The sequence below is a fragment of the Mus pahari genome, chromosome 15, assembly GCF_900095145.1.
Source record: "Mus pahari chromosome 15, PAHARI_EIJ_v1.1, whole genome shotgun sequence".
In the NCBI taxonomy this organism is placed as follows: Eukaryota; Metazoa; Chordata; class Mammalia; order Rodentia; family Muridae; genus Mus; species Mus pahari.
The window spans coordinates 73071095-73096313 of record NC_034604.1 but is presented as its reverse complement, the minus strand read 5'-3'; the positions used below and the strand labels follow the sequence as shown (position 1 = coordinate 73096313).

The window sequence follows — 25219 nt, the reverse complement described above, 5'->3', positions numbered from 1 at the left end:
TCTTCTGGAGTGTCTGAAGACAGCTACAGTGTACTCACACATAATAAATAAATAAATCTTTTAAAAAAAAGATCTGGCAACTATTAGGGAGACATCTTATACCTTTACTAAAAGCCCTTATATTTGATAGAGTTGTGTTTTATCTGCACAGTCTCTTCTGCATGCAGTAAATGCAGAATGTTGCCTGGAAGGTGCCTGTCCCCTTCCTACCAGAGGACAGTGAGTTGAGGGTGGTTAGTCATAGTGACAGACCCTGGGGACCTGCTGCTGCTCCATCGCCTGCAAAGTGCATGCTGTGCATGCAATCGGAGCTTTGGATGCACAATGACTCTTACTGAAGTAAAGGAAAATCCATCATTTAAGAATCTCTCTGTACTGGATTTTGCCTCTATATACATGTTTAACAATTCCTGGTAATTATGGGATTTTATTGGAAACTACAACTGGATTTATTTAAGCTGTGTAGATAAACTAATCTCTTTCAAAATTCTCTTTCAGACCTGAAGATATTAAACGAGTCGTGTGGGATGGTTAAAATGAAAACTATACCATATGCTTGAGTAATAATAATCTATGCAGTATAAATCTTGACGTTCATTTTTTAATTTTAATTTGTTTTTGGGTTTTTTTTTTTTTTTTTGGACACTTGAAATTAAACCCAGGGCCTAAACTATAGGCAAGTGACTATCAATGAACTATACCCTAACCCAGTGCAAACTAAAATTCACTTAAACAAGTAAAGAACAAAGCTGGGCCATAACAGCACATGCCTTCAACCCCAGCACTTGGGTGGCAGAGGCGTGCAGCCAGCCTGGGCTACAGAGTGAGTTCCAGAACAGCCAGGGCTACACAGAGAAACCCTGTCTTGCAAAACAAACAAACAAAATGAAAACAAAAGGAATTAAATAATAACATAACCCACAAGGTGACTATTTACCAATGATGAGACTTGTGAAAAAGGAGAAATTATTGCACATCATGGAAGAATGCGTACACTCTGTTAGTTCTCACCTAGTCCAGATTAAATTTCTACTTGGCTTTAAAAGCGAACATAGCCTCCTGATGCAGGTGCTTTTAGTTATTTTTATTTTTTGTATTTTGTATTTTTCTTTCTTTTTTTTTTTTTTTTTTGGTTTTTTGAGACAGGGTTTCTCTGTGTAGCTCTGGCTGTCCTGGAACTCACTTTGTAGACCAGGCTGGCCTCGAACTCAGAAATCTACCTGCCTCTGCCTCCTGAGTGCTGGGATTAAAGGCGTGTGCCACCATGCCCGGCGATGTTGGATCTCATGAAACTGGAGTAAAAGTTGGTTGTTAGAGCCCATGCGGCTGCTGGGAATCTAATCCAGGCCGTTAGAAGAACAATCAATGCTCTCAAGTGTGGAGCCATCTCGATCGTCCCATTTGTATCTGTTTTCCAATAACTACCGTAGCTCCCTCCTGCCAGTCACTCCTGCCTCCAAGACTCAACCTACCATAACCAGGCTAAGAAGACCCAGGGGCAACTGTTCCACCAGCTGATGACCTCAGAGCTGAGCCAACTCAGCACATAGGAACTAGAAAAGCAAGTGGTTCCATAGCAACCAGACTGCTTCACCTTGGGGGCAGATGCTTTTGCCCCCAGAGAGATTTCCTGCACCTTGGGGTGAAATTCACCCCACCAAGGAATCACTGCAGGACAGAATCAGGTCAAGATAATTCTATGGCTTCTTAGACTTTCAAATAGCTACTCAAACCAGTGTAAAACAGCTGTTGTCATCTAAAGGGTCTTTTGTTTATAAAAAGGTATTCCTACATAATATAGAGTTAAAATCACCCCAATTCTACCTCTAATTGGCTCCAATGACACTTGTCCTATGGAGTTTAATATATTCAGTCTTCTTCCCTATAATTTAATAGCCTATTCTCTTTACCTACCACAACATTGTCTCACGAAAATTTCACACATCACCCCCAAGCAGCTGCCTAATATTCCAGTATATGGCAATAACCGTCTAGGCAGCTGAAGGTTTACTAATTCTTGGACATTGTGATCATTACTTGACTTCCAGACATTATTAATAATGTCATTGTGAGAAATTACCCAACAGCCTTCAGCAAGCCAGAAGCTTCACTCATTCCACAGGATTCCACCAAACACACCTAAGAAAGGAAGTGCCGGGCTGGTGAGATGGCTCAGTGGGTAAGAGCACCCGACTGCTCTTCTGAAGGTCCGGAGTTCAAATCCCAGCAACCACATGGTGGCTCATAACCATCCGTAACAAGATCTGACGCCCTCTTCTGGAGTGTCTGAAGACAGCTACAGTGTACTTACATATAATAAATAAAATAAAAAAAAAAAAAAAAGAAAGGAAGTGCCACCCAGTGCTCCCAGTGATGGTAGGCATCTTTTCATCTTAAATTGCGTGCCTTAGATTGCATCTTTCACGTTTGATGGTCTTGGTGGTATGAAATAATGGCGGTGATATCTGACTGGGTGCTAAATTTCAAGGTGTCTTAGTCATAACTGTAATTTTAGCAGAGTCATAGGGGATGTTTGAAATGAGTCATACAGACCTGAGATTCATCAGCATCAGCATCACAAAAACCAGGCAGTCAGTGGTGCATGCCTGCAATCTCTGTGACAGGGACGCAGAGGCAGGGAGATCATGAGTTTGAGGCCAGCCTTGGCACTGTAACAGATACCAGTCTCAAAACCAAGAGCAAACAAAAATGAACAAACGAACCCCTCACAGACAGAGTTTATATAATCATTGTCCCAGAAACGAGTCCTCACTGGCCTTCCATGAGCTCTGTATGCTTGTCTGTCCAGCTTACTTTTCAAACCTTGCCGTTGGGTTTAATTTAAAACTAAGGGCCTATGGGGGTTGCCTTTGATCCTAGCACTTAGGAGACAGAGGCAGGCAGGTCTCTGTGAGTTTAAGTGGCCTGGTCTTAGTGAGTTATAAGCCAGCCAGGGCTACAGGGTTAGTCTCCAAAGCAAGCAAGCAAACAAAAACCAATATATATATATATATATATATAATTTTTATATTTTATATTTATTTTTATATTATATATGTTTTTAATCAGTTGAAAAATTAATTTAGAGATGGGATTACCCACCCACTACCAAGGGGTTCCCCCATACTTTAACCTCAGGTTGTGCCGTGTTCATGTTGTATCTGTCATGCCCTCCTTGTGGGTCCATGGCAGGCAGGAGTGCCCACCCTCAGGGCTCCGAAATGGACAGCAGGAACACCATGTGTCAGGTCTGTCATGAATGCTCAAAGACTGCACAGGCAGCCTACAGCCTTCTGTATCTTGCTGCACTGGGCTCAGCAGTTGGTATGTGGGCCTCTGGACCAACGACTCAGTGCTATGTGACAGTCACTGGACTATTTTCTCTCGTCTGTGCCTGATGCTGCTGCTGAACAGTGAGTGCAGCAAGAGGCTGCCTCTCTGCTTGTATACACTGGCTACTTTGTATATCGCTGCAAACTTGATGGTGCTCTCCTTCTGACCCCTCTGCTTTAGTCTTTATCTTGAGTAATTCCTGGGTTTTGTCTAAGGGGCATCCTGGAAAGTTTGGAGATGAGTCTCCAGGTACAGAGAAAACCACAGCTGGCTTCAGCTGCATCAAAGCTGGAATACACGATCAAATCACTGTTGTACAGCCCAGAGCACCAGAGAAGATGGTCACTGAGTGAGCCAACTGAGCGAGTATAACTTCTGGATCTGTGTCTGAATGTTTACACTCCCCAGCTGGTGTGCTTATACACGGACCCCAGGGCAGCTGTGTTTGGAAAGAAGGTCTCTAAGGAAGTAATTAAGGGTTAATGAGGTCACGAGGGCAGGCCCCTGATCTGGTAGGTCTGGTGTCCTCATAAGAGACACAGTTGGCTCTTTCTCTGTGTGCACAGTAAGGAAAGCCCATGAGGACACAGTGAGAAGACAGACTGTGCTCCACAAGTTCAACTGTCTCCGAACTTTGGACTGGTTCTTCCAGAACTGAGAAAATACACTTCCACTGTTTAGTCTGTTCACTCTGTTCTGAGAGTCCAAGCAGGCCAAGAGCGAGAGGAACAATGTGAAACACACTGTTTGCCATCCTTCTCTCCTAACATCTGAAAAGCTAGTGTCAATAAAGTATAATTCTAACTTCCTCCATTCACCCACAGACAGTTAACGATAGCCCTGATATCTGTTGTGCAAACACAGTTGATTTCAGCACTGTTCATCATCTCAAAGAAACCCTGCAGCTCCATGCCCACTTCCTACCTCATGCCCACGTCCTAAGCAACCACTAACCCACTTTCTGTCCAAGGGGACTTGCCTGTCCGCATATTTCATCCGTTCACCCAGTGATGGACACCTGGGTTTCCGCATTTTTTCTGCTGTGGGTATTTGCTCTGTTTTCTTGGGTCTATACCTAGGAGCGACAGCTATGGTAACATATTGAACTTTGTGAGATAAGCCTCACCAGCAACTTATGATGACTCCAATTTCTCCATATTCACCAACACTTGTTATTGCCTGATCTTATGAGAACCATCGCCTCAGTGGAGGAGAGGTGAAATCGAACTGTGGCTGACTGCATCTCCTTCGTGAACGGTGGTGTTAAATATTTCTGTTTTCTGGCCATTTCCCCTTCTTTGAAAGAATGTCAGGAATATACTCAGTGTCTGTTATATGCTAGGTGCTCAGATTTAAAACAAAACAAAACAAACAACAATATCAAAACCTAGCTCCTTATAACACTAAGATGTAGTTCTATTTATCTTTAGCTCTTTGAGATATGGTATCAGCCCAGCCTTGGACGCCAGTTCCTCCTGCCTCCAGCCCTCGAGGGCTATGATCACTCATACGTGCCACCGTGCCCAGTTTTATACCACACTTTATATACTTTATGTTTAGTTAGAAACTGTTCCCCATCCACCTTCTCTCCACTTTGAAGTGTCTGAAGAACAGCTGGGGTTAACTATGGTAATTTAGTTTCTATAAACCAACTTCTCTCTCTAGGTCCTTGACTGTCCTGCCCTGGGGACCCCAGTGATAGCCAGCCAGGGAAGATGTATATTGATAACCTGGTATATATATATTTTTTTTTTAAATAATGCTCTAATCCAGTTTCTCAACCTGTGGATCACGACCCCTTCAAAATAACCTTTTTACAGGTGTTGCCTAAGACCACTGGAAAACAGGTACTTATGATTCATAACAGTAGCAGAATTAGCTATGAAGTAGTGTCGTAGTCAAAGTTTCTATTCCTGCACAAACATCATGACCAAGAAGCAGGTTGGGGAGGAAAGCGTTTATTCAGCTTACACTTCTACACTGCTGTTCATCACCAAAGTCAGGACTGGAACTCAAGCAGGTCAGGAAGCAGGAGCTGATGCAGAGGCCATGGAGGGATGTTACTTACTGGCTTGCTTCCCCTGGCTTGCTCAGCTTGCGTTCTTATAGAACCCAATACTACCAGCCCAGGGATGGCACCACCCACAATGCCTACCCCACCTTGATCACCAACTGAGAAAATGCCCACAGCTGGATCTCATGGAGGCACTTCCCCAACTGAAGCTCATTTTTTCATGCTAACTCCGGTCTGTGTCAAGTTAACACACAAAACCAGCCAGTACAAGTAGTAACAAAATTTGATGGTTGGGTGTCACCACATCTTGAAGAAATCTATTAAAGGGTCACAGCGTTAGGAGGTTGAGAGCCACTGCTCTAATCCCTAGCAGTGGTAAACTGTGGCTAAAAAAGGATCTCTTCACCCTCTGTCTGGGCCCTCATCTTTCCGGACTGTAACTGTCCCAGATTGCAAGCACTGTGGACTCTGGGTCTTACAGAGATCTCACGCTGCAGGGTTTTACCTCCATAAAAATAAGACCACACAGTTGCTGACCTTTCTGTGACCTTGGTAGCTGTTGGATTCCATTCAGTGGCTGGCCAGTGGGAGCTGCAGTCCAGCCCTCGGAGGCTGCCACTCCAGTCTTCAGTAAGGTTCTGCCAGACAGGCAGGAAGGGCACAGACCCCTTCCTGAGCAGCAGCGAATTCAGGCACTGGTGTGGTCCATTCTTCCCGCAGTTCCTCCTCGGTCATGGCCTTCTCCGTGGCAGCCTCTTCCTTCTCCATCTTCAGGATCTCTATAGACATCAGCCATGGCCTCCCACATGGCTCACAGGCCACACTAGACCCATTGAGGGAGCTCGTTTCCTGCATGAAAATGGCACTGTCTACCTTGTGCAGACAATCTGTTACACAGAGCGATGGTAGGCAGGCTGACAGGAAACGCCTCTGGTAACAGGTTTTGGTCAGCCCTGGTATCTATTACCATGAGATCACCAGCAGAAGTGGTTCCTGGAAGGCTCCTTGGATCGAGTTAGTGAAGGTCCCAGGAATGAAGTTGCTCAATGGCAGCAGCGAACCTCAGCACAGGCCACATTGATACCAGCAGCGACTTAAAGCTGACTCAGCTCTACCTGCTAGCAGCAGCAGCTTTCCCCATGTGGTGGTTTGAATACGCCTGGCCCATGGGAAGTGGCACAGTTAGGAAGGGTGGCCTTGTTAGAGGAAGTCCGTCACAGTGGGGGTGGGTCTTGAGGCTGCTATGCTCAGGTTCTACCCAGTACAGACGAGAGCTTCCTCCTGCATGCCTGCAGAGCAGAGTCCGATCCTGGTTGACTTCTGATCTAGATATAGAACTCTCAGCTCCCTCTCCAGTACCATGTCTGCCCACACACTGCCATGTTTCCTGCCATGCTGGTAATGGACTGAACCTCTGAAATTGTAAGCCGGCCCCAAGTAAATGTTATAGAGTTGCCTTGGTCATGGCATCTCTTCACAGCAATGAAACCCTAAGACACTCAGGTCCTCTCACATTAGTGATGTACACACCATTACTTTCCTTCAGTAGATGTGCAAGAGCTCCACATCTGAATGTGCAGAGCAAGGTTGTACCACCAAGTATTCTCCTGTCACATCGAATTTAAGGACATTCTGGAGGGCTCCAGACACTGAGTTTCTCTTAGGTAGGGAATCAAGAGCAACTCCACGTGGGACCATCCATGGCCAGTGAGGAAAGCTAAACTTTTTTTTTCCCCTGACAGGGTCTCACTATATAAGCCAGATAACCAGACTGGCCTCAAAACCAGAGATCTGCCTACTTCTGCCTCCATGTGCTGGTGTTAAAGGCATGCACCACCATGCTTGGCTCTACCATTCTTTTAACGGGCAATGAGTGCTAGGCGTTACATTGCAGATCTGCATATGAATCTGACTTTTTGCAAGCTAGGGACTGAATACTACCTCTATCACCAAGCCGCTTCCCAAGCACAGAGTCGTTCTAGTTCATCCGACGAGTGCATTTATTTGTAGGTCAGACATCTGCTTCACTCTTGAGTCTTCATAATGGATCAGTGTGTGAACAACAGAAGGTACTGTCTACCTACCAGGCACCCAGTGACTGACCACCACTGCATACGATGGAGACGCATGAGGCAGGGGTCCTGAGGCTTGCCCGAGTCGGTGAGGAGCTCATCTAGCGTCAGCTCCTGGCTCGCCTTTCTCTTCTGAGTTTGTGTTCAGAGAGATGAGAGGGTAGACCCGGGTCCCTCCACATTGCCAGGAAGAAAAGAAACAAGAGGAAGCTGATGTAGATAAGGGCACTTGTGTTGGAATGAGGACCCTGCCTCCTTAGGAAGCAGGACACGTATACGCTCTGAGGGACAGTGGAGGACTATTCACTGAAGGGAAGCTCCAGGCAATTGCTATCTTTGTAGCTGTGTTTTGAGCTCAGCTGACTGGCCTCAGCCAGAAGCAGGAGTGAATCCTACCTGGATTACAGTGTTTTATATGCTGGGTAAGATTAAGACTGGATCTTCTTATGGGTTATGTCGCTCCAAATTAATATGTTGATGTTTTAAGCCCAGAATCTCAGACCATGACGTCATTTGGAGTGACCATCATACGTAATCTGTTAAGATGAAGCTGAGATGAGGTGGCCCCAGGCAAGGTGACTGGGGTTCTTGTAAGTAGGGGATGTTTTGAGACTGACATACACATGATACACACAACTCAAAAGACTGGGATAATGTGTGGTCAGTCCAATGGTCACCAAGGATGGCCAACAACCTCCAGAGCCAAGGGGTTACTACAGATTGCCCACAGCCTCAAATGAAACCCAGAACCCAGGCTCACACCTCGAGAACTGTCCAGCTGAAATGTCTTTGCTGAACCCACCCAGTCTGGTAGTTTGCTTGACAGCTCTGGCAACCACTTGAAGATGCAAAACCTGACAGCCTCCTGGGACAAACACTCAGGTGTCACCCCGAGAGTAAAGACATTTACACTCAGTAAAGCACAGCCGATTCCCACTGCTCCTTCACCATGTTTATTTGCTCCAGCTAGTTAAGGCTCTGTAACCCTCACCTCAAGGATCCTCCAGCTCCACAGCAGTGCTGTGCTGCAGGCTTCCAGAGGCTATGAGAGCAGAGTATTTCTACGTGGAAGAGGCTCCCAGTGTCCTCTGCACAGCCTGAGGGCAGTGCTCAGTATCTGTACTTGGTAGAATAGTCCTTGGGAGACACCACCAGACCCCGGCCTTTGCGGGCGCCACGGTACACGGTCTCTATGATGTCAACCATTTCTTGCTTGTCTTCCATTGCCCAGTTGATCTTGTTGTTGTTGCCAGTGCCCAAATCAATCATGATATGTTTGTTTCTGAAAGAGAAAAGAGAAGCAATGCTCACAGGGAGCACCCCCGGCATGCCTGTTCTCTCTGTTCTAAGCACCTATGATGTCACTTAAGGGCACTGCCAGCCAAAGAGACCACAGTTCAAAACAAAATAAAGCTGGGCAGTGGTGGTGCACGCCTTTGATCCCAGCACTTGGGAGGCAGAAGCAGATGAGAGAGAGAGAGAGAGAGAGAGAGAGAGAGAGAGAGAGAGAGACAGAGGGGAAGGGTGTCTCTACATAGCTCTGATTGTCCTGTAACTCACTATATAGATAGGGCTGGCCTCAAACTCAGAGATCCCATTGCCTCTGCCTCCTGAGTGCTGGACTGAGGGCATGCACCACTGTGCCCTGCAATTGTGCATTCATATCTAGGACTGTAAAGACCAAAGACAGCAAGACAGCTGTATCGTTTGGACAGACACGTAGCTTTCCTGAGCGGCTCTAACCTTCCTGAACGAGCAGTGGGCAACCTTCTCATGGTCTGCTCTCACGGACTTGGTACAGGTTCACCAAAGGCTTTGTGACTATGAGTTGAGAATGATGGCTTTGCCCATCCTGGTGTGCTGTGACTGAGAAGCAAACAACCCTTAGTCACTTGTCCTTCAGGGGATAGGCCTTTTCCCCACTTAGGAACCTGCATTTGCACTTTCTGAATAAAGATGTTAACCCCTGCTGCACTTGCATGAATTTTTCCAGGTTTCTAAAGATCTGTTTGTATCAGCCTAACTTTTCACTCCTACGGATCACACATCGGCTTCCATGATAGTCCATGATCATGCTCCACTGGTTCTGGGCACAGTGAAAAGGTCAGTTTGACACAGTGAAAAGGTCAGTTTGACATGACTTCTGTGTCAAACACTCACTCCCAGGATAGCATTCCATGTCCTCAGCCCAGGAACAGGGTGGACACCCACGTCTCCTTCCACGCACACACATGCACAGCAGCCCTGCTGGCCTCCATGGTTTATTCTCTGTGAGCACACTGGACGGGACTTTATATACCTGGGAGCCCTGTGTGATTCAGACAGGCTTCAGTCAGTTGTATCTCTGAAAGGTTTTTGTAAAGAGGAGCCCGGCTTCTCTTACTCTGCCCCTGTCCTAAGAGTAAACCCTTGTCGGTGCTCAGAGCACACACTGGTGAGCACACACTGGTGCACTAGCTGACTACCCGTGATTCTTGCTCTACAACTGTGGGTTACAGAAGAGGAGGTCTGTCTTCTTTTCTGAGTCCTAATAAGATAGTGAGTGTCCTAATGACCTCAAAGACACCAACACTGCTCCCTAAAACTCCTTCCACGCCCATTGCTGTAAAGATGGCCCGTGTGTCCCACATGAAGTGAGGCCCTTGTTTCTCATAAAGAGGAGAAGGAACTTTGGTTGCACACTGGGAACTATTGTGTCCTGCAGCTGTATGGGAAGCAGAATTTGTTAGTGATGAGTTTGTTTATTAGCAGAAGAGATTTCCAAACAAAGAAGTGCTGCCTGCTTTCTCACTGTAGTAAAAGAAGCAGAGGTGACTGGGCACAAGACTGTTAGTGAGAAGATTAAATTCCCAGCTTCTCCAGATAGTGAGATGCCTGGAAAGATCACAGGCCAGAGCACACAGACAGAGGAGATAAGGTGGGTGTGTCTCCCAAGGGTGAGAGGCCCTCCTAACCTCTAGGAGGCTTCTGGACTGCGAACATCTGCTCATCAGGACTTACCCAGAGGCAGATAGCTCCTATTTAACTCATACCCTCAAACTGTGAAGGACAGAGTGGACTGTGGAGAGAAGAGAATGACCCCCCACTGTGGCTCAAAGAGGCAGGTCCACCTGTTCAGCTACAAACATCAGTCATGAAGGGGACTTGGTTAGATCCCTTTTCCAGAGGGAGTAGGCAGCTAGGAGGGTAACAGCAAGCCTTATTAAAGCTTGTCTGGCCCTGGAGGTGTGTGTGTGCACCTTATTAAAGCTTGTCTGGCCCTGGAGGTGTGTGCGCGTGCGTGCGTGCGTGCGTGCGTGCGTGCGTGCGTGCGTGCGCAGGTATAAGGGTTCTGCACATGGACAGGGAAAGAGGCTGTGTTTCCGTCCAATCCCTCTGAGCTAGAACTGCTGGAGGCATCATCGCTTATATCTTCGGCTTCACAGGCAACGACTTCGCAGGGAAGGGGTCACTCTGTAGGCGCCTGACCATGCTGACAGGATGTCCTGTACAATGAGAACTATGAACTGCTGGTTCCAGGAGTGGAATCTCAAGGGTCCTTGGAAACCTTGGAGAGGGTCCTGGTTTGCTTAAGGTTAGGATAATCTTAAGGAGCCATAGACAAAATCCTAAAACACCTCCCGTGGCCCTGTGAGCACTGCTGTTGACACTGCACAGGACATTCCAGACACGAGTCAATTTCTTCAGCGTTAAAGAGGAAATCATCCTGGATTAGCCAGACTCGCACTAACCTAGCCCTCCCTCAAGTCAGAGGATTGTGCAAAAAAGGCTCACTGTGACAGACAATGGATGCTGCCTTACTCAGGCAGAGGCAGCTTTAAGAGCAGAGTAACTCCCACCAACAGCAGCAAAAAGAAAAGCCTCAGACACCTGAACAGGACTCCAGTCAAGTACTTGGCCTTCAGGCACGCCTGAGAAACTTTTCTTACCTTAGCCCCAGAGCTGTGAGTTCACAAACGAGAGCCAATTTACACCGTTAAGTCTGTGTATAAGATTAAACTCACAACCTTATCAACTTGAACACTACTTTTGGAGTTCTATGACTATATACCAACTTCTTAATTATAGGAACTTCTGATGAGCAGAGCCGGTTTCCCATGGAGACATCTTTTCAGATCTCCATCGGAATGTTGGAGCTGATGAAACAACCTTTGCTTGTGTACACAGCAAAGCAGCTAAGTTCAGGTTTCCTTCTTGGAGGTTTTCAAAGGACACCGCATAAAGCAGTGATAATATCTAGCAAGTGAAGCTATATTTAGAAGGTTAATCAGAAGATTTTATTTGAAGGCATCTTAAATGACAGAAAGAATGTCTGCCATTTAATTATACTTCACACCACTTTCTGGACAGTGTTTCAAAAGAGTTATTTGTTATTGAGTGAACCTTAAGCTGGAATTAGTACTTTGTAACTATTTAAAAGATTCACATCTTTCGCACTGACTGCCTTGTGGTAAACTGCACAACTGACTTCCTCGTGAACCAGGGTACCTGTTCCATCCAACTTGCAAACCAACCATACTCCACGTAAGCAGCAGCATTCAGACAACATACCTGAAGAAGAACATGACAGTGCAGGGGTCATACAGCTCGTACATCTTGTTGAAGTCAGGCACTTCTGTAATATCCACAAGATAAATAACTGCAAAATTTTTAACCTGGAAAGAGATTTTAAAGACTGAAATAACAGATCAAATTGGCTTTCATTTTATAAAAGTAAATTAAAGCAAAACAAAGATCATCTAACTGGGCATTTTTTTTTTTTTTTTAAATCAGTTACTGAATATTTGTCTCCCAGAGCTGACAAAAAAAAAACCACATGGTCCTGCCAGGTTCTGACCAATGCCACTTACAGCTCTCTCTGACATTTCCACGGCACTTAAGAACTAAACTTGTCTCAGGCACCAAGTTAATAAAGTCCTGCAGGAAATGCCCACGGCCCTCTCACCTATCAACAAGCCACTTTTAAGTTTCTATAAGTCTGTGCTTTGACAATTACTCATTCCATACATTAAAAAAGCTTATCACAGCCAACCATCTGTTCTCCGATTGCTTTTGTTTCAATGTTTGCAAACACTAATAGTTATTATTCCACATGCTAAATTTTCTACAGTTTATTAGAATTTTCTATAATTTCCAAGTCCAAATTTATCAGATTAGAATTCTTTTTTTAAAAATTTCTTCCCACTCTTAATTTTTAAAAAGATTTTATTTATTATTATATATAAGTACACTGTAGCTGTCTTCAGACACACCAGAAGAGGACATCAGATCTCATTACGGGTGGTTGTGAGCCACCATGTGGTTGCTGGGATTTGAACTCTGGACCTTTGGAAGAGCAGTCAGTGCTCTTACTGCTGAGCCATCTCACCAGCCCTAGAAATTTTTTTTTAAAAGACTAAAAGCACCGGGCGGTGGTAGCACATGCCTTTAATCCTAGCACTTGGGAGGCAAAGGCAGGCAGATTTCTGAGTTTGATGCCAGCCTGGTCTACAGAGTGAGTTCCAGGACTGCCAGGGCTACACAGAGAAACCCTGTCTGTCTCAGAAACAAAACAAAACAAAACAAAACAAAAAGACTAAAAGCACCCTAAATCCCATTGCTGTTAATATTTTTGCTAATTTCTCCCCTACCTTTTCCTAGATATAGTCTAAAACCATAGCACTTTAACACAACACGGCCATACAGCGTCCCGTCTCCATTACAGGCGCTCCTGCCCACCAGCGGCTGCTCTTGGTGCCCGCTGTTCATCAGATTGCTAGGCTGTGTTGGAGTACTCTTTGCTTATTTCCCAGGAGCAACAATAATTCTACTATGCATGCTGACTTTAAATTTATGTATACAGTTCCTAAGGATAAACCTTAAAACAGCCTTAGACACAGAGTGTGTGATGTGTTCCTCAATAATGCTCTGTGCAGGGTTAGCAAGATGGCTAAGTGGGTAAGAGCACTGACTGCGCTTCTGAAGGTCCTGAGTTCAAATCCCAGCAACCACATGGTGGCTAACAACCATCAGTAATGAGATCTGATGCCCTCTTCTGCAGAGGGAGCGGGGCCGACTGGAGCGAGCAGAGGTCCTAAAAATTTAATTCCCAACAACCACATGAAGGCTCACAACCATCTGTACAGCTACAGTGTACTCACACACATAAAATAAATAAATAAATCTTAAAAAAACAAAAGAATGCTCTGTGCACTGTGTAAAGGCAGGACTTAGACGAGAGTCTTAACTCCTTACCCCAGTGACCCTAGGAGGGTCACTACAGACGAATTTGTCAGGGTCTACATGAGGTTAGAGCTAGGTGGGTCCAAATCCATGACTGCTCTCTATTTATAGGGAAAAGGCCACATGACAGTCACTGGGAACATGGGGACCAGATATGTGTATACAAGTTGAAGTCACCAGCGACAGCTCGCCAGCACCAGGAGCAACCTACCAACAAACCAACCGATCTATTTCTCATTTTACATTCTTCTTTAAGAAAGACTAAACGTATTACCACCAGTATGTGTGTAGGTGCAGGGGCATGCCCAGCATGCGCAAGGATGGAGGGCAACTTTAGGAGAGTCTTCTCCTTTCACCATGGAGATGTTCCAAGGACTGAACTCAGGTTATCAGGCTTATGTGGTAAATACTTTTACCGTCTTGCTATACACTCACTCACCCTCCTTATTCCCTTGGCATATTATTTTACTTTATATTCAAAAGAACTTTAGCAAGTTGCCCTTAGAGCAGTAAGTCACTAGCTGGCACAAGGACAGACAAGAACATATGTCCAAGCCCAACTCCATGATCTTTCCTAAGTAGCTTTAATATCCGAGGTGTCAATACTGTTGGTACTTTCCTTAGCTGAAGACTAAAGATTGCACAACACTAAGGGCTTTTGCTGTCAAGCCTGACTTCAGGACAAGGCTATAAGACAAAGGGAATCAACTATGGTGCCTGCGCGTACATACACACAGCTACACACACACACACACACACACACACACACACACACACACAGAGGCACACAGCCTGTCTGTTTGGGTTTTGTCTCAGATAGGATCGTATTATACACAGCCCAGGATGACCTCCCATCCGTGCTGTAGTCCTAGAGGATCTTGAAGCTGCGATCCCTCAGCTTGATCCCTCAGCTTCTGAGCACTGGATTACAGGTGTGGGCGACCTCGCCGAGCTATCACCGAGCTATTAACCCCTCAGTGCTTTTCCCCTTCTGCGGCATTGGATTGAACCCACTGGATTGAACCGAGGGCCTCGCACAGCCTAGGTAAGCACACAGACCTTGCTCTCTAGCTTCTTGTGTCTTGAAATAGGATCTCACTACATTTCCCTGACTGGCCTTGAACTCATGTTAGAGCCCAGTCATGCCCTGAACTTGTGATCCTCTTGCTCCAGCCCCCCAAGTTCTGAAATGGCAGGCACCTGCCATTATACCTATTCCTTTATTTCTTAATGGCTAATATTTTAAAAACCTACCCGTTGGACTGGGCACAGAACTTAATGTTTGCTACATGTGCAAAAGTCCTAGGTTCAATCCCCAGTGTGTTCCCCCACCAGGATACCTGCAAAAAAATGAACTCTCACCTTATCAGTAGGCTAGTGGAACGCTTGCCAGCATATGCAATGCAACCCTGGATTGGATATCCAGAACCTCGAAAACAGACCCCACCCAGAAATCCAGTTTAATAACTTATTCATGGTGAGTGACCTGGCACCTGCTTCCAATGGGACAGCACAAAGGTGAGCTGGAGAGGGCTGTGCTCCACTGCTGCTAATACTCCAAATGTACATAAAGTGACAGTTTATACCTAACAAGGACTCCACATGTCTTCAGCTTTAATAAAGATCTTAACCGTGGTACATGGTACACTGTGCATGTCTGTGCTCCACGGTCTAAATGTCTTGGCACATAAAGAATACATAGCCGGGCGGTGGTGGTGCACGCCTTTAATCCCAGCACTTGGGAGGCAGAGGCAGGTGGATTTCTGAGTTTGAGGCCAGCCTGGTCTACAGAGTGAGTTCCAGGACAGCCAAGGCTACACAGAGAAACCCTGTCTCGAAAAACTAAAAAAAAACAAAAAAAAAAAAAAAAAAAAAAAGAATACGTGCCATGCACATGTCATGGTGCATGAAGGATGTGTGTCCACTACCATCATGGGGCGCAAGGGATGTGTGCTTTTGTTTAGTCACTCTAGAAACCATTAACTCCACCTCAGTTCACTGAACAGGTATTTCTGAAACACTGCTTTCCCATCGTATCCATGCTGAAATCATTAGCCAGGTCACCAGGACCCAGCTTCCTTAGTAAATCCATTCCATTCTGGTGTTACTTAAAAATAAAGTAGCTCACTACAGAGGTTAAGGCCATGGGATTGGATTAGGAATGAAGGCTGCGTTCCATTCTCCTGTTCACTTGTCCAAGACTACTCTGTTATACACCAACTGCACAACTATTTAAATATGGGGGCATCTAGCTACCAGGGAGAACACCTCAATAAACACCAACCTGCTTGAAGACACAAATGTTTCTCCTGTATTTAAGCTTAGTCTGGCCCAGCGTCATTAGACAAAGACTCCATGCCAAACACACATACCATAGGGACTTACATAAACTCTTTGGGCAGATTGGCTCAAAGTGTCTAAGCACCTACCACATACAAGGAACTCCTTGATCATGAATTCTAATTCTTTCAACAGTCTGAGACCTTGTCTGTGTTTCATATGGCAAGAATTTAGGGTTCAAAGCCCCGGGGTGGTGGTGGTGGAGGGGAAGAGTAGAACTGAAACTGCACCCAGGTCTGCCCCAGGTACCTCGGGATGAGAATTTGAGCCCAGCCATGAGTTCTGCCTGAGGAGGTAGAGGAAGAAGTGTGGAGGGTGGGAGTCATTCAGTAGAGAGCTCCACCTATACAGACGGACGTAGCTGGGTGGTGGTAAGTTCCAGGGTAGGCTATGCCAAGAAACCCAGTCTTAAAACAAAGTAAGAAAAAGACAGACACAAGACAGAAGTCAAGTCCCATCTCTAGCTTCTGGATGAGAACGCAGAACTAGGAATCTCTTCTTGGAGGGCCTATTTACCTAGACCTTAGACACAGGCCAGTCTTAAGTATCTGAGAAAGACGATGGCTTTTAGGTAACGTTTGGAGGCTGGGCTGCGGAAGCTAGGACTTCAGTGTTAGTGTAGAGCCCTTTGCAGGGTAGAGATGAGAGGACTAGTAGTCACAGCACAACAGGACCCACCAGTGACACAGCCAAGGCTCAGCGTGTCTGAGGCCCCACTGGAATCTCAGACACCAAAACCCAATCAATAAGGAGGTGCCTGTGCTGAGGTCCCTGAAAACTGAAGTCAGACAAGACTAAAAAGCTGTGACTGACTACTGGGCACAACAGGAGAAGCTGCTTCCGAAGCTCTGAGGAAGGGGATTACCCATGGAAATCACCATGGTGAGGAAGCCCCTGGCAGACAAGACAGAACAGTTAGGTGGGTAGGGAAAGAGCATCCTCTGTGGATGAGAGGTCGTGGGCCACACAACACACCACGGGACCTGCTGTCCTTCCTAGAGGGCGCTGAGGGGAGGCGTTAAGGTGGAAATACCACAAACCAAAGACTGGCAAGAGTTTTGCTAAGACTAACCTGCCTTCTACAGATTTAACCACCAATCCAGTGAAAGGTCAAAATGGGGATTATTTTGATTATTTACAGCCAACTAGACTCTCCAGTCCCCTATATACAGAAACTGGTAAGAGCAATGTCTTCTCAAAAGCTAACCTCAGCAGTTTTATAACTCTTCAGCTCAACGCAACACCCCATCAGGTAACGTCTCCTCCGCAGAGGTGCCCTGGAGACGAAACCCAAAGCACCAGGTAAGGACTGACCAATAATTTCCCACAACAAATGTGTACTCCTTTTTATATTTTTATTTTGTCAGGTTAAAGAATGCAATTTAATTTCTGCGTGTTATTTCCTTAGAGCTACAAATTCTTCTTGTGTATTAGTCTAACACCTATCACCTTCTCCCACAGGAAAGGGATCATTCTTCAAAGAGAAAGAGGGCAGGGCCAGGCGGGGCCGGGCAGTTTCCACAGAGAGCAAGGGCAGGTAGCATTCCCCGACAGGGGCAGAGGGCATGAAAACTAACTTGATGATTCTCCCTACTGCAAGAAAAAAAACCCAGATAAATAATGCAAAGGCCAGAAGTTGTCCCCACTTCCTGTTTAGCATTCCAGACAGAAACCTGCAGGATCCGCAGTCAGAAGGGTACTGAGCAGAAGCTGACAGCAGCATGAAGAAGCCAAGAAAGGGGCTGCACGGCAGTCCTCAGGCTTCCTTGACTCCCGCACAACAGGTTCTGTGTCTAGGTGTGCCTCCATGATCACACAGGTTGTGCAGAAGGTTGCTAAAGCTTTGAAAGGAGAGCCAATCAGGTCACTGGCAGATGAGCCCAGAGCAGGGACCACAGAGCAAGGTTCCCAAGAACAATGTGGCTAAAATCCAAGGACCTGCAGTGCTCAGGCAGGCTCTAGGAGGTGGACCCCAAGGTCTGCAAGCTGTCTTGGACATCAGTGCTGTCTTTGCCATCACTGCCACTGTCACCTCCGGCCAGGTTCTCCTGCTGACTGGCCTCTTCAGAACCAGGAAGCGTGCTACCTTGATTCTCCTTGGAACCCAGAACCACGTATCTGCCTTTCTTCAGCACCAGCTGCCGTCTCAGCTCATCGGCCATCTGCGAGAGATCTCGCTTCATAGCATACGCATCTTCCCCATCTGCGTAGTACTTGGGCTCTACCTCGCTAACCTGGAAGTTTAGGGTGTTGGAATACAGGTGCAGAGCTGCTCGGTTGCTCTTCCTGACATGCAGGGATACATACTTAGCGCTGAAGTTCTCAATCATGGCCCTGGAGGCCTGGTCCATCAGCTTCTGGGCCAGGCCAAGGCGCCGGTGGGAGCGTTTCACAGCCAGTGAGGTGATATGTCCGTGAGGGACATCATCAGGATCCTCCTCCATCTTGGCCAGGACATAGCCCACAATCTTCCCGTCCTCATCTTCAGCAATGTAGGAGAGCTGGGGCCAAGAGAGGCCGTGATAGAAGTAGTACTTCATCTGGTAGTTCTCGGGCAGGCACAGCAGGTTGCAGTGCTGCATGTTCATCAGGTCATCTGGCCGAGCCCGGCGGATGTTCATATTGGCGGCAGACAGGCCTGTCAGACTCCGCACAATCAGAGAGGATGCCACAGAGCACAAGCGACACCAGCACCGTTTGCCTCGAGGAATTGACACAAAGGTGTATTTCAAAACTCAAGAAACACAGCACTGTCATTACAAATGTATCTCTGAAGAGTATGGATTATCAGATAGATAGTCCTGGTTAAACAGTCTTAATGTAACTACACAACCTTAATTTTGTACTCATGCTTTGAGATGCTCTTATTCAACAAGACCTTGAAGTCTTGGCAAAGCCCGCACTCCTCTAGCAAAGATGGGATACACATAGTGCAGGAGTTAGAGGAGAAGGGGCCAGTGCAGCAGGGACCTCCCTGGCCCCTGCTAACCTCTGAGTCTTCTTAGGTTCTATCTGCACCAGTGTGTGTGCAACACATCTCAAAGAGGGGCTGCCTGGGCCCTGGCTCATGCTTCCATGTAGGTAAGGTACAGACCAGCAGCACAGCTTCTCCTGTTTCTGGCCATCCATTTACCAGTTCACAGTTCACTAAAATTTCCACATGTTTTATATAAAACTGAGATTAAAGTGAATGTCCACTACTTTTTTCCTCCAATAACCATTTTGAAAATCTAAAACGAAAAGGGTAAATACTGCTTTGCATATGCTCAATGGATTTACTACCTTAGAAAGCATGTGCACCAGTAATCCTTAGTCTTGTACAAGACAGGCTCCCTATTATTCTTTAAAAGCCCTATAGACATTGTCTTGTATAGTTTTCTAAAATCTTGTCATGTTATTTGTATGCATAACGTGTGTATATGTGGAACATACATGCCATCACACATGTGTGGCAGTCAGAGAAAAAAAAACAAGGGAATTGGTTCTCTCCTTGACTTGATGTGGATTCTGCGGCAATGCCTCCATCTGCTGAGCTGTCTCACCAGCCACAATGTTTCTTTCAGAACATATAATCACATTTCATCCCTGAAGATATTAAATGCCCTTTGAATGGGCTTTTTAGTATATCATAACACTCTCACCATTTTTGCATGTCACAGTATTAAGGGAATACTGATCTCTAAAAGCACTTTTGTGGCAAAGTATATTCCTACCCCCATGGGAAAAGAGAAGGTACATGAAACAATCTTTCTTCAAAACTGCCTGAAATGATTTTACAGAGAATTTGCTCAGTAAGCTCTAGATCTAAGTCTACGTGCTCCCTGCCACCTTTCTTCCTTAAGTACTGAACTTAGTAACTCCAGCATCACGGGAGGTGCACACTGCAAGAAGCAGCAGCATGCTGGCTAAAGCATCATACTTTAGGACACTCAGGTCCAGCCTGCACACACACCAACTTTTACTCACTTTAAAACAGCTGGGATATCCAAACAGGACTCATACAAGATGAGGAAGATCTCCCACTATCTTCCATTTCTGCGGAGGGAGATTTTTAAATAGTTATACTGTTCTTTACATACTAAAATCTTAAATTTCAAAAATTTTATGTTGAATGTTAACCTGGAGTTTCCAAAATTACTAATGTATATTTTGACATTATACTAAGAAAGTAGAACGATAGTGATTTTAATGTATTTCAAACTTATATTTTTAATAACTATACTAACACATAGTATTAAAAGTTTATTAAGGATATGGAAGAGATTGCTCATAGTATTAAAAGTTTATTAAGGATATGGAAGAGCTTGTAGGACCCAAGTTCAGACCCCCAGAAACCCACATAAATACCAAGAAGAAGACATGATGGCCTACCTTAATTCTAGTCCTAAAAGATGAAAGACAGGATTCCCTAGAGCAAGTTGGCTAGCAAGACAAGCCTCTTTGGCAAGCTCTACTGTTAAGGAAAGACCTTGCCTCAGTGAATAAGGAGGTGAAGAGTGACTGAGGAGGACGGGCATAGGGCACCTGGCTAGCAAGGTGTACCACAGAGTAATTAAGATGGGCAAGAGGGGACTCATTAAGAATGCAATCATGGCTGGTGAGATGGCTCAGTGGGTAAGAGCACCCGACTGCTCTTCCGAAGGTTCGGAGTTTAAATCCCAGCAACCACATGGTGGCTCATAACACCCGTAACAAGATCTGTCGCCCTCTTCTGGAGTGTCTGAAGACAGCTACAGTGTACTTACATATAATAAATAAATAAATCTTAAAAAAAAAAATGCAATCACATTTTTTGGACAAAAGAAAAAGCAACTTAAAAGACTAAAGAAATTATTTTCGAAGGAGACTAATGAACCCAACACCAAATACAGCGTATGTCTAGTGAGCGGGATGGCAGGCCTTGTCTGCACCTGACACAGCAGTGAGACAAGAGAACAAGCACAGGAAAAGCTTAAGTTGTTTAGCTGGGGAAAGCAAAGGGCCTCAGACACAGCCATCCTGACAGGAAAGCCCACCTGACGCTGGTCAAACCACCTTCAGGTCAGAATAATTAGAGGACCGCTGTCCTCAACTAACGCAGACTCAGCAGTGTACCTGCTTGTACTGGTGCTTCAATCTCTGCCTTTGCCCGAGGGACCCAATCACTGCATTTGTACCTCTAGCCTGACTGACAGGACAGCCTGCACGAGAGAAGGGATGCCCTCCTTACCCACCCACCCCGCCTCAGCCACATCCTCAGGCCTCCACTGTCCTGGGGTCCCAGAGGAACAGGGCAGGGCTGGCTGAGAAGCTGCTGCTCAGAAGCTTATCTCCACCGAGGAGCCCTGAATTCCCTGGAGGCCTCGTTAGGAAGGATTTCTGGCCCTCAGCCCAGACCAACAGTGTTCCTGAGACTCACTTCAGAAGCACTCCCAAAGACACCTGTGATAACTGGACATCACAACTGTCCTCCGCCGGTCAGAAAGCAACCACCAGCCAACAGAAAGCCAAATAATGCTGCTTTTGCTGCACATCCCCATCCCCATGTCTTACTCCAGAGAATGTCTTTGCTATGGTGATTGTGGTTCAGGCAAAGCACCTGACTAAAATGCCCAAGACCCTGGCCTCACTTATAGCTCAAATAAATAAAGTGACAATCCTGTGGCAGAAGTCACTTGAAAGCTAAGAACTACTTGAAGCCAGCATACACCAGCATCATGGGTGAGAAGGAAAACAGTCCCAGCATTCCTGTCAGCACTAACTCAACATAAACGTTCGGGCTAGGCATGGTGGCAAATTCCTGTAAAACCAGCACTGGAAGGTGGAGGCAGAGGCAGATATTTGTCTTCGGGTCCAAAGACATGTAAACACATGGGTACACAAGCTCCAGGGCTATGTAGGGAGGTCCTGTCTCAAATAAATAAATAAATAAGAAAGGAAATAAAAGAATATTCATATTACTTATCATTAAATATTACTTTCTTTGCCATTTGCCCTATGGTTACAATCATAAAAAAACTGAGTCAGCCTAAAACTGTGAAGAGGTGTTCGCAGAAGAATGAACCTCCTAATCATGTAACAGTGCCTGACAATTACACTTCTAGTGTCAGGAAATAAGTACTGCCACCCAGCTTATAAATATGGAAAACTAAGAACACTAGTTCTACCCAAACACAACTTTCAGTATTTGAATAACTGCAAGCTACAAATCAAGTAACTTATAAAGCACTTGGAGGCTCATGCCAATCATCCCAGGACTTGGGAGGAAGCAGGGAGAAGGAAAGAATGTGCGAGGTAGGTCTGGGCTACACAGTGAATCCGGTTTCTCTCGCTCCCAAAAGGGGGGAGGGGTGGGGACTAAAAAGTTCATCATGGTATTAACCTAAAAGTTCTGCTTCATAAATACAATAAATTCGTAAAATATCAAAAAAAAAAAAAAAAAAAGGGCCAATACTGTTAAACTAAGTCACCTAAGTGAGCCCCAACAACGCCCAACAAAGCTTGCAAAGTCACTTTGTTCACTACACACACGATACATAGTTTCTTTTTTTGAGACAGGGTTTCTCTGTCCTGGAACTCACTCTGTAGACCAGGCTGGCCTGGAAATCAGAAATCCCGCTTGCCTCTGCCTCCCAAGCGTCGGTATTAAAGGCCTGCGCCAACACGCCGGGCGATACATTGTTTTTGAGACTTGAGTCTTATATAGTCCTGACTGGTCTAGAACTCAAAAGAATCAGTCGGCCTCAGCTTCTGGAGTGCTGGGACTAAATGCATATGCCACCGCAGCTGGCCCTAGTAAATTCTTTTAAAAACACCGTCCACGGTGGTGCCAGTAATCCCAGAACGCTAAGAGAATGAGGCCGCGAGTTCAAGGTCCTTCTCACCATATACAAGACCTATCTCGGAACAATCCCCTTCCGTAACCACAAAAACAAAATTTATCATCACAGTGAGTCACTTTATTTTAGGAGGAAGATCAGAGATTTCTTCAAATCTTAAGAAACTAACTACTTCTGGCACAAACCTTGCCCGTAAATGAACCCTGTCTCTCTGTGGGTCTCTGCATGGAACACAGGACTCGGGGCTTGAATCTGGCGTCCAAATCGCCCTGCGGGGCCCAGCAGGGCGAACACTGCACATGCGTTACCTTTTCGGCGATGCTGTACAGAACCTCGTCCATCTTCATGCAAGTGGGGTCCCAGTCGTGTCCGAAACGAATGACGACCACGCGGTCCTCCTCCGAAAGGATGGCCTGGTCTACCTGCCAGCCATTGTGCAGATGCGGAAGCATGTACGACATCTTGAGCGCGCCTGCGCGGCCGGACGCCGCGAGCTACCTGTGGGTAGAAAGAGCGGAGGTCGCGACCCCATCCGGACCCCCAAGATCCTGGCCTGCACCCCAGACCCTCTGCCTAGGGCCCCACGGCCAACCCGCAGGCCACCGCACCCCAAACCTCCACTGCTCGCCCCGGGCCCGGAGCCCATACAGGGCCTCGGCTCGCACGGGAACCACACCCCCGAATCGCCACCTCCGCAGGGGCCGTACCCCAGCAGCCCCTGCCCCACGGGGCCACACAGGAGACCTCTAACCTCGTGTGAGCCCACGCGGCCCGACCACCGCGTCCTCCACCCAACACCAGCTCCTCCCGCGCCGTCACGCGCTGACGCTTTTCGGCGCTGCTGCGCAGGCGCACGCCGGCGTCATGCGCATGCGCGGGGACGACGCCGTCCGCCCTTTGGGCCTCCCTGGTCGCCGCCCAGCGAGCTGGGCCTGCGCAGAGCGAGCCGTCGGTGAGTGCAACGTGCTCGCCTTCCATGGCGACCCGGTTCCTCTGCCGAGGGATACCCGAGTCTAATCTTGGGCTCAGTCTCGTTAGTAAGTGCTCCAAAGCATGGTCGAGACCCAAGCGTCCCCACCTAGTAACGCGTCTAGTGTTGAGGGGTGGTGGTTTATCTCTATTTTTATTGTTTTTTTTTTTAAATTGTGCTGAGAAATATGACAAGTCTTTGGCCAAACTTCAGCCATGCTCCTGATCTTTTCCATAGGCCTATCTATGCATTCTTCTGTAAAATATCTTTCAGCGTCATCAGACACTCTTGGATGTAATCAAGTTTTTGGACTTGTACCTAACCCCAGAGGTCAGATCTCCTTGGCTTCAGCCATTCTCCTAATTTCTCTTTCACAGATCCATCCCTCTTCCCCCATAATTTTCCACAGTTGGTAGTTGAGCACATTTTCCTCCCTACAAGACCACGTTGCAGTGTTCCTAAACCATCTTCTTAAGCTATTACAAGTAGGAATGATTCCTTTTACTATATATGGGGGGGGGGGCGTGTGTTTAAGTTTGCCACTTTAACCATTTACTGGCATTAAGTACAAGTCACACTATCCATCTCCTGATATAAAAAGCATTTGTGGCTTTTCATGAAAACCCAGGTTCTGGAGCTAGAGAGTTGGCTCAGCAGTTCCAGAGGACCTGGGATTCAGCGGCATCGGCATGGTGGCTGGCTATAATTCCAAAATCTGACACCCTTACACAAACATGCATGCAGGCAAAACACTAATCCACACAAAATAAAAGAAGACCCAGACTTGATTTCCAGCACCCATATGTCAGTGGGCAAACGTCCATGGCTCCAGTTCCAGGGGACTCAGCACACTCCTCTGACCTTCTCAGGCACAAGGCACATATGTGCAGGCAAAACATTCATACTCATAAATCTTTTTTCTTAAGTTCACCCTTGGATCATACATAGTATGTTTGAGGCCAGTTAGAAGTATATAAGATCCTGTCTCAAAAATAAATAAAAATAATTTTAGGGGCTGGAGAGATGGCTCAGTCGTTAAGAGCCCTGACTGCTCTTCCAAAGGTCCTGAGTTCAAATGCCAGCAACCACATGGTGGCTCACAACCATCTGTAATGGGATCTGACGCCCTCTTCTGGAGTGTCTGAAGACAGAGCTACAGTGTACTTAACAAATAATAATAAATAAATCTTTGGGCTGGAGTGAACAGGGCCAGAGCGAGCAGGACCAGAGAGAGAAGAAAAAGTGTCTGAAGACAGCTATAGTGTATTTACATATAATTAATCTTAAAAAATTTAAAATACAGCCGGGCGTGGTGGCGCACGCCTTTAATCCCAGCACTCGGGAGGCAGAGGCAGGCAGATTTCTGAGTTCGAGGCCAGCCTGGTCTACAAAGTGAATTCCAGGACAGCCAGGGCTATACAGAGAAATCCTGTCTCGAAAAAAAAAAGAA

At 46.3% G+C, this 25219-nt stretch overlaps 3 protein-coding genes across 7 annotated transcripts in view; 1 reads left to right on the top strand and 2 right to left on the bottom strand.

Moving 5' to 3' along the window:
- The window catches only part of Hsbp1l1 (heat shock factor binding protein 1 like 1), a 6020-nt gene extending 5438 nt beyond the window's left edge, over nucleotides 1-582 (top strand). Inside the window, exon 4 of the mRNA XM_021215125.1 lies at nucleotides 499-582. Coding sequence (XP_021070784.1) covers nucleotides 499-504 — 6 coding nt within the window. The 3' untranslated portion in view covers nucleotides 505-582. The remainder of the gene's footprint in view (nucleotides 1-498) is intronic.
- Nucleotides 583-7154: 6572 nt separating this feature from the next.
- Txnl4a (thioredoxin like 4A) lies at nucleotides 7155-23635 on the bottom strand. Of its 5 annotated transcripts, none has more exons than XM_021214414.2 (4): nucleotides 23551-23635; nucleotides 23108-23297; nucleotides 11971-12074; nucleotides 8350-8701 (listed from the first exon to the last, which is right to left on the bottom strand). In XM_021214414.2, exons 2-4 carry the CDS (start codon nucleotides 23258-23260, stop codon nucleotides 8530-8532), a joined length of 429 nt encoding a protein of 142 aa, XP_021070073.1. In that variant the 5' UTR covers nucleotides 23261-23297; nucleotides 23551-23635; the 3' UTR covers nucleotides 8350-8529. The 5 variants fall into 5 exon arrangements, with proteins under 5 accessions (XP_029402990.1, XP_021070073.1, XP_021070075.1 ...); XM_021214416.2 differs by lacking the exon at nucleotides 8350-8701 and adding an exon at nucleotides 19948-20016 and having other exon boundaries at nucleotides 11987-12074; XM_021214415.2 differs by lacking the exons at nucleotides 8350-8701; nucleotides 11971-12074 and adding exons at nucleotides 18594-18682; nucleotides 19948-20016.
- LOC110333041 (N-alpha-acetyltransferase 11-like) lies at nucleotides 17326-18622 on the bottom strand. Its single transcript, XM_021214417.2, has one exon. The coding sequence runs from the start codon at nucleotides 18600-18602 to the stop codon at nucleotides 17940-17942; it is 663 nt and encodes a 220-aa protein (XP_021070076.1). The 5' UTR covers nucleotides 18603-18622; the 3' UTR covers nucleotides 17326-17939.
- Nucleotides 23636-25219: the final 1584 nt, after the last annotated feature.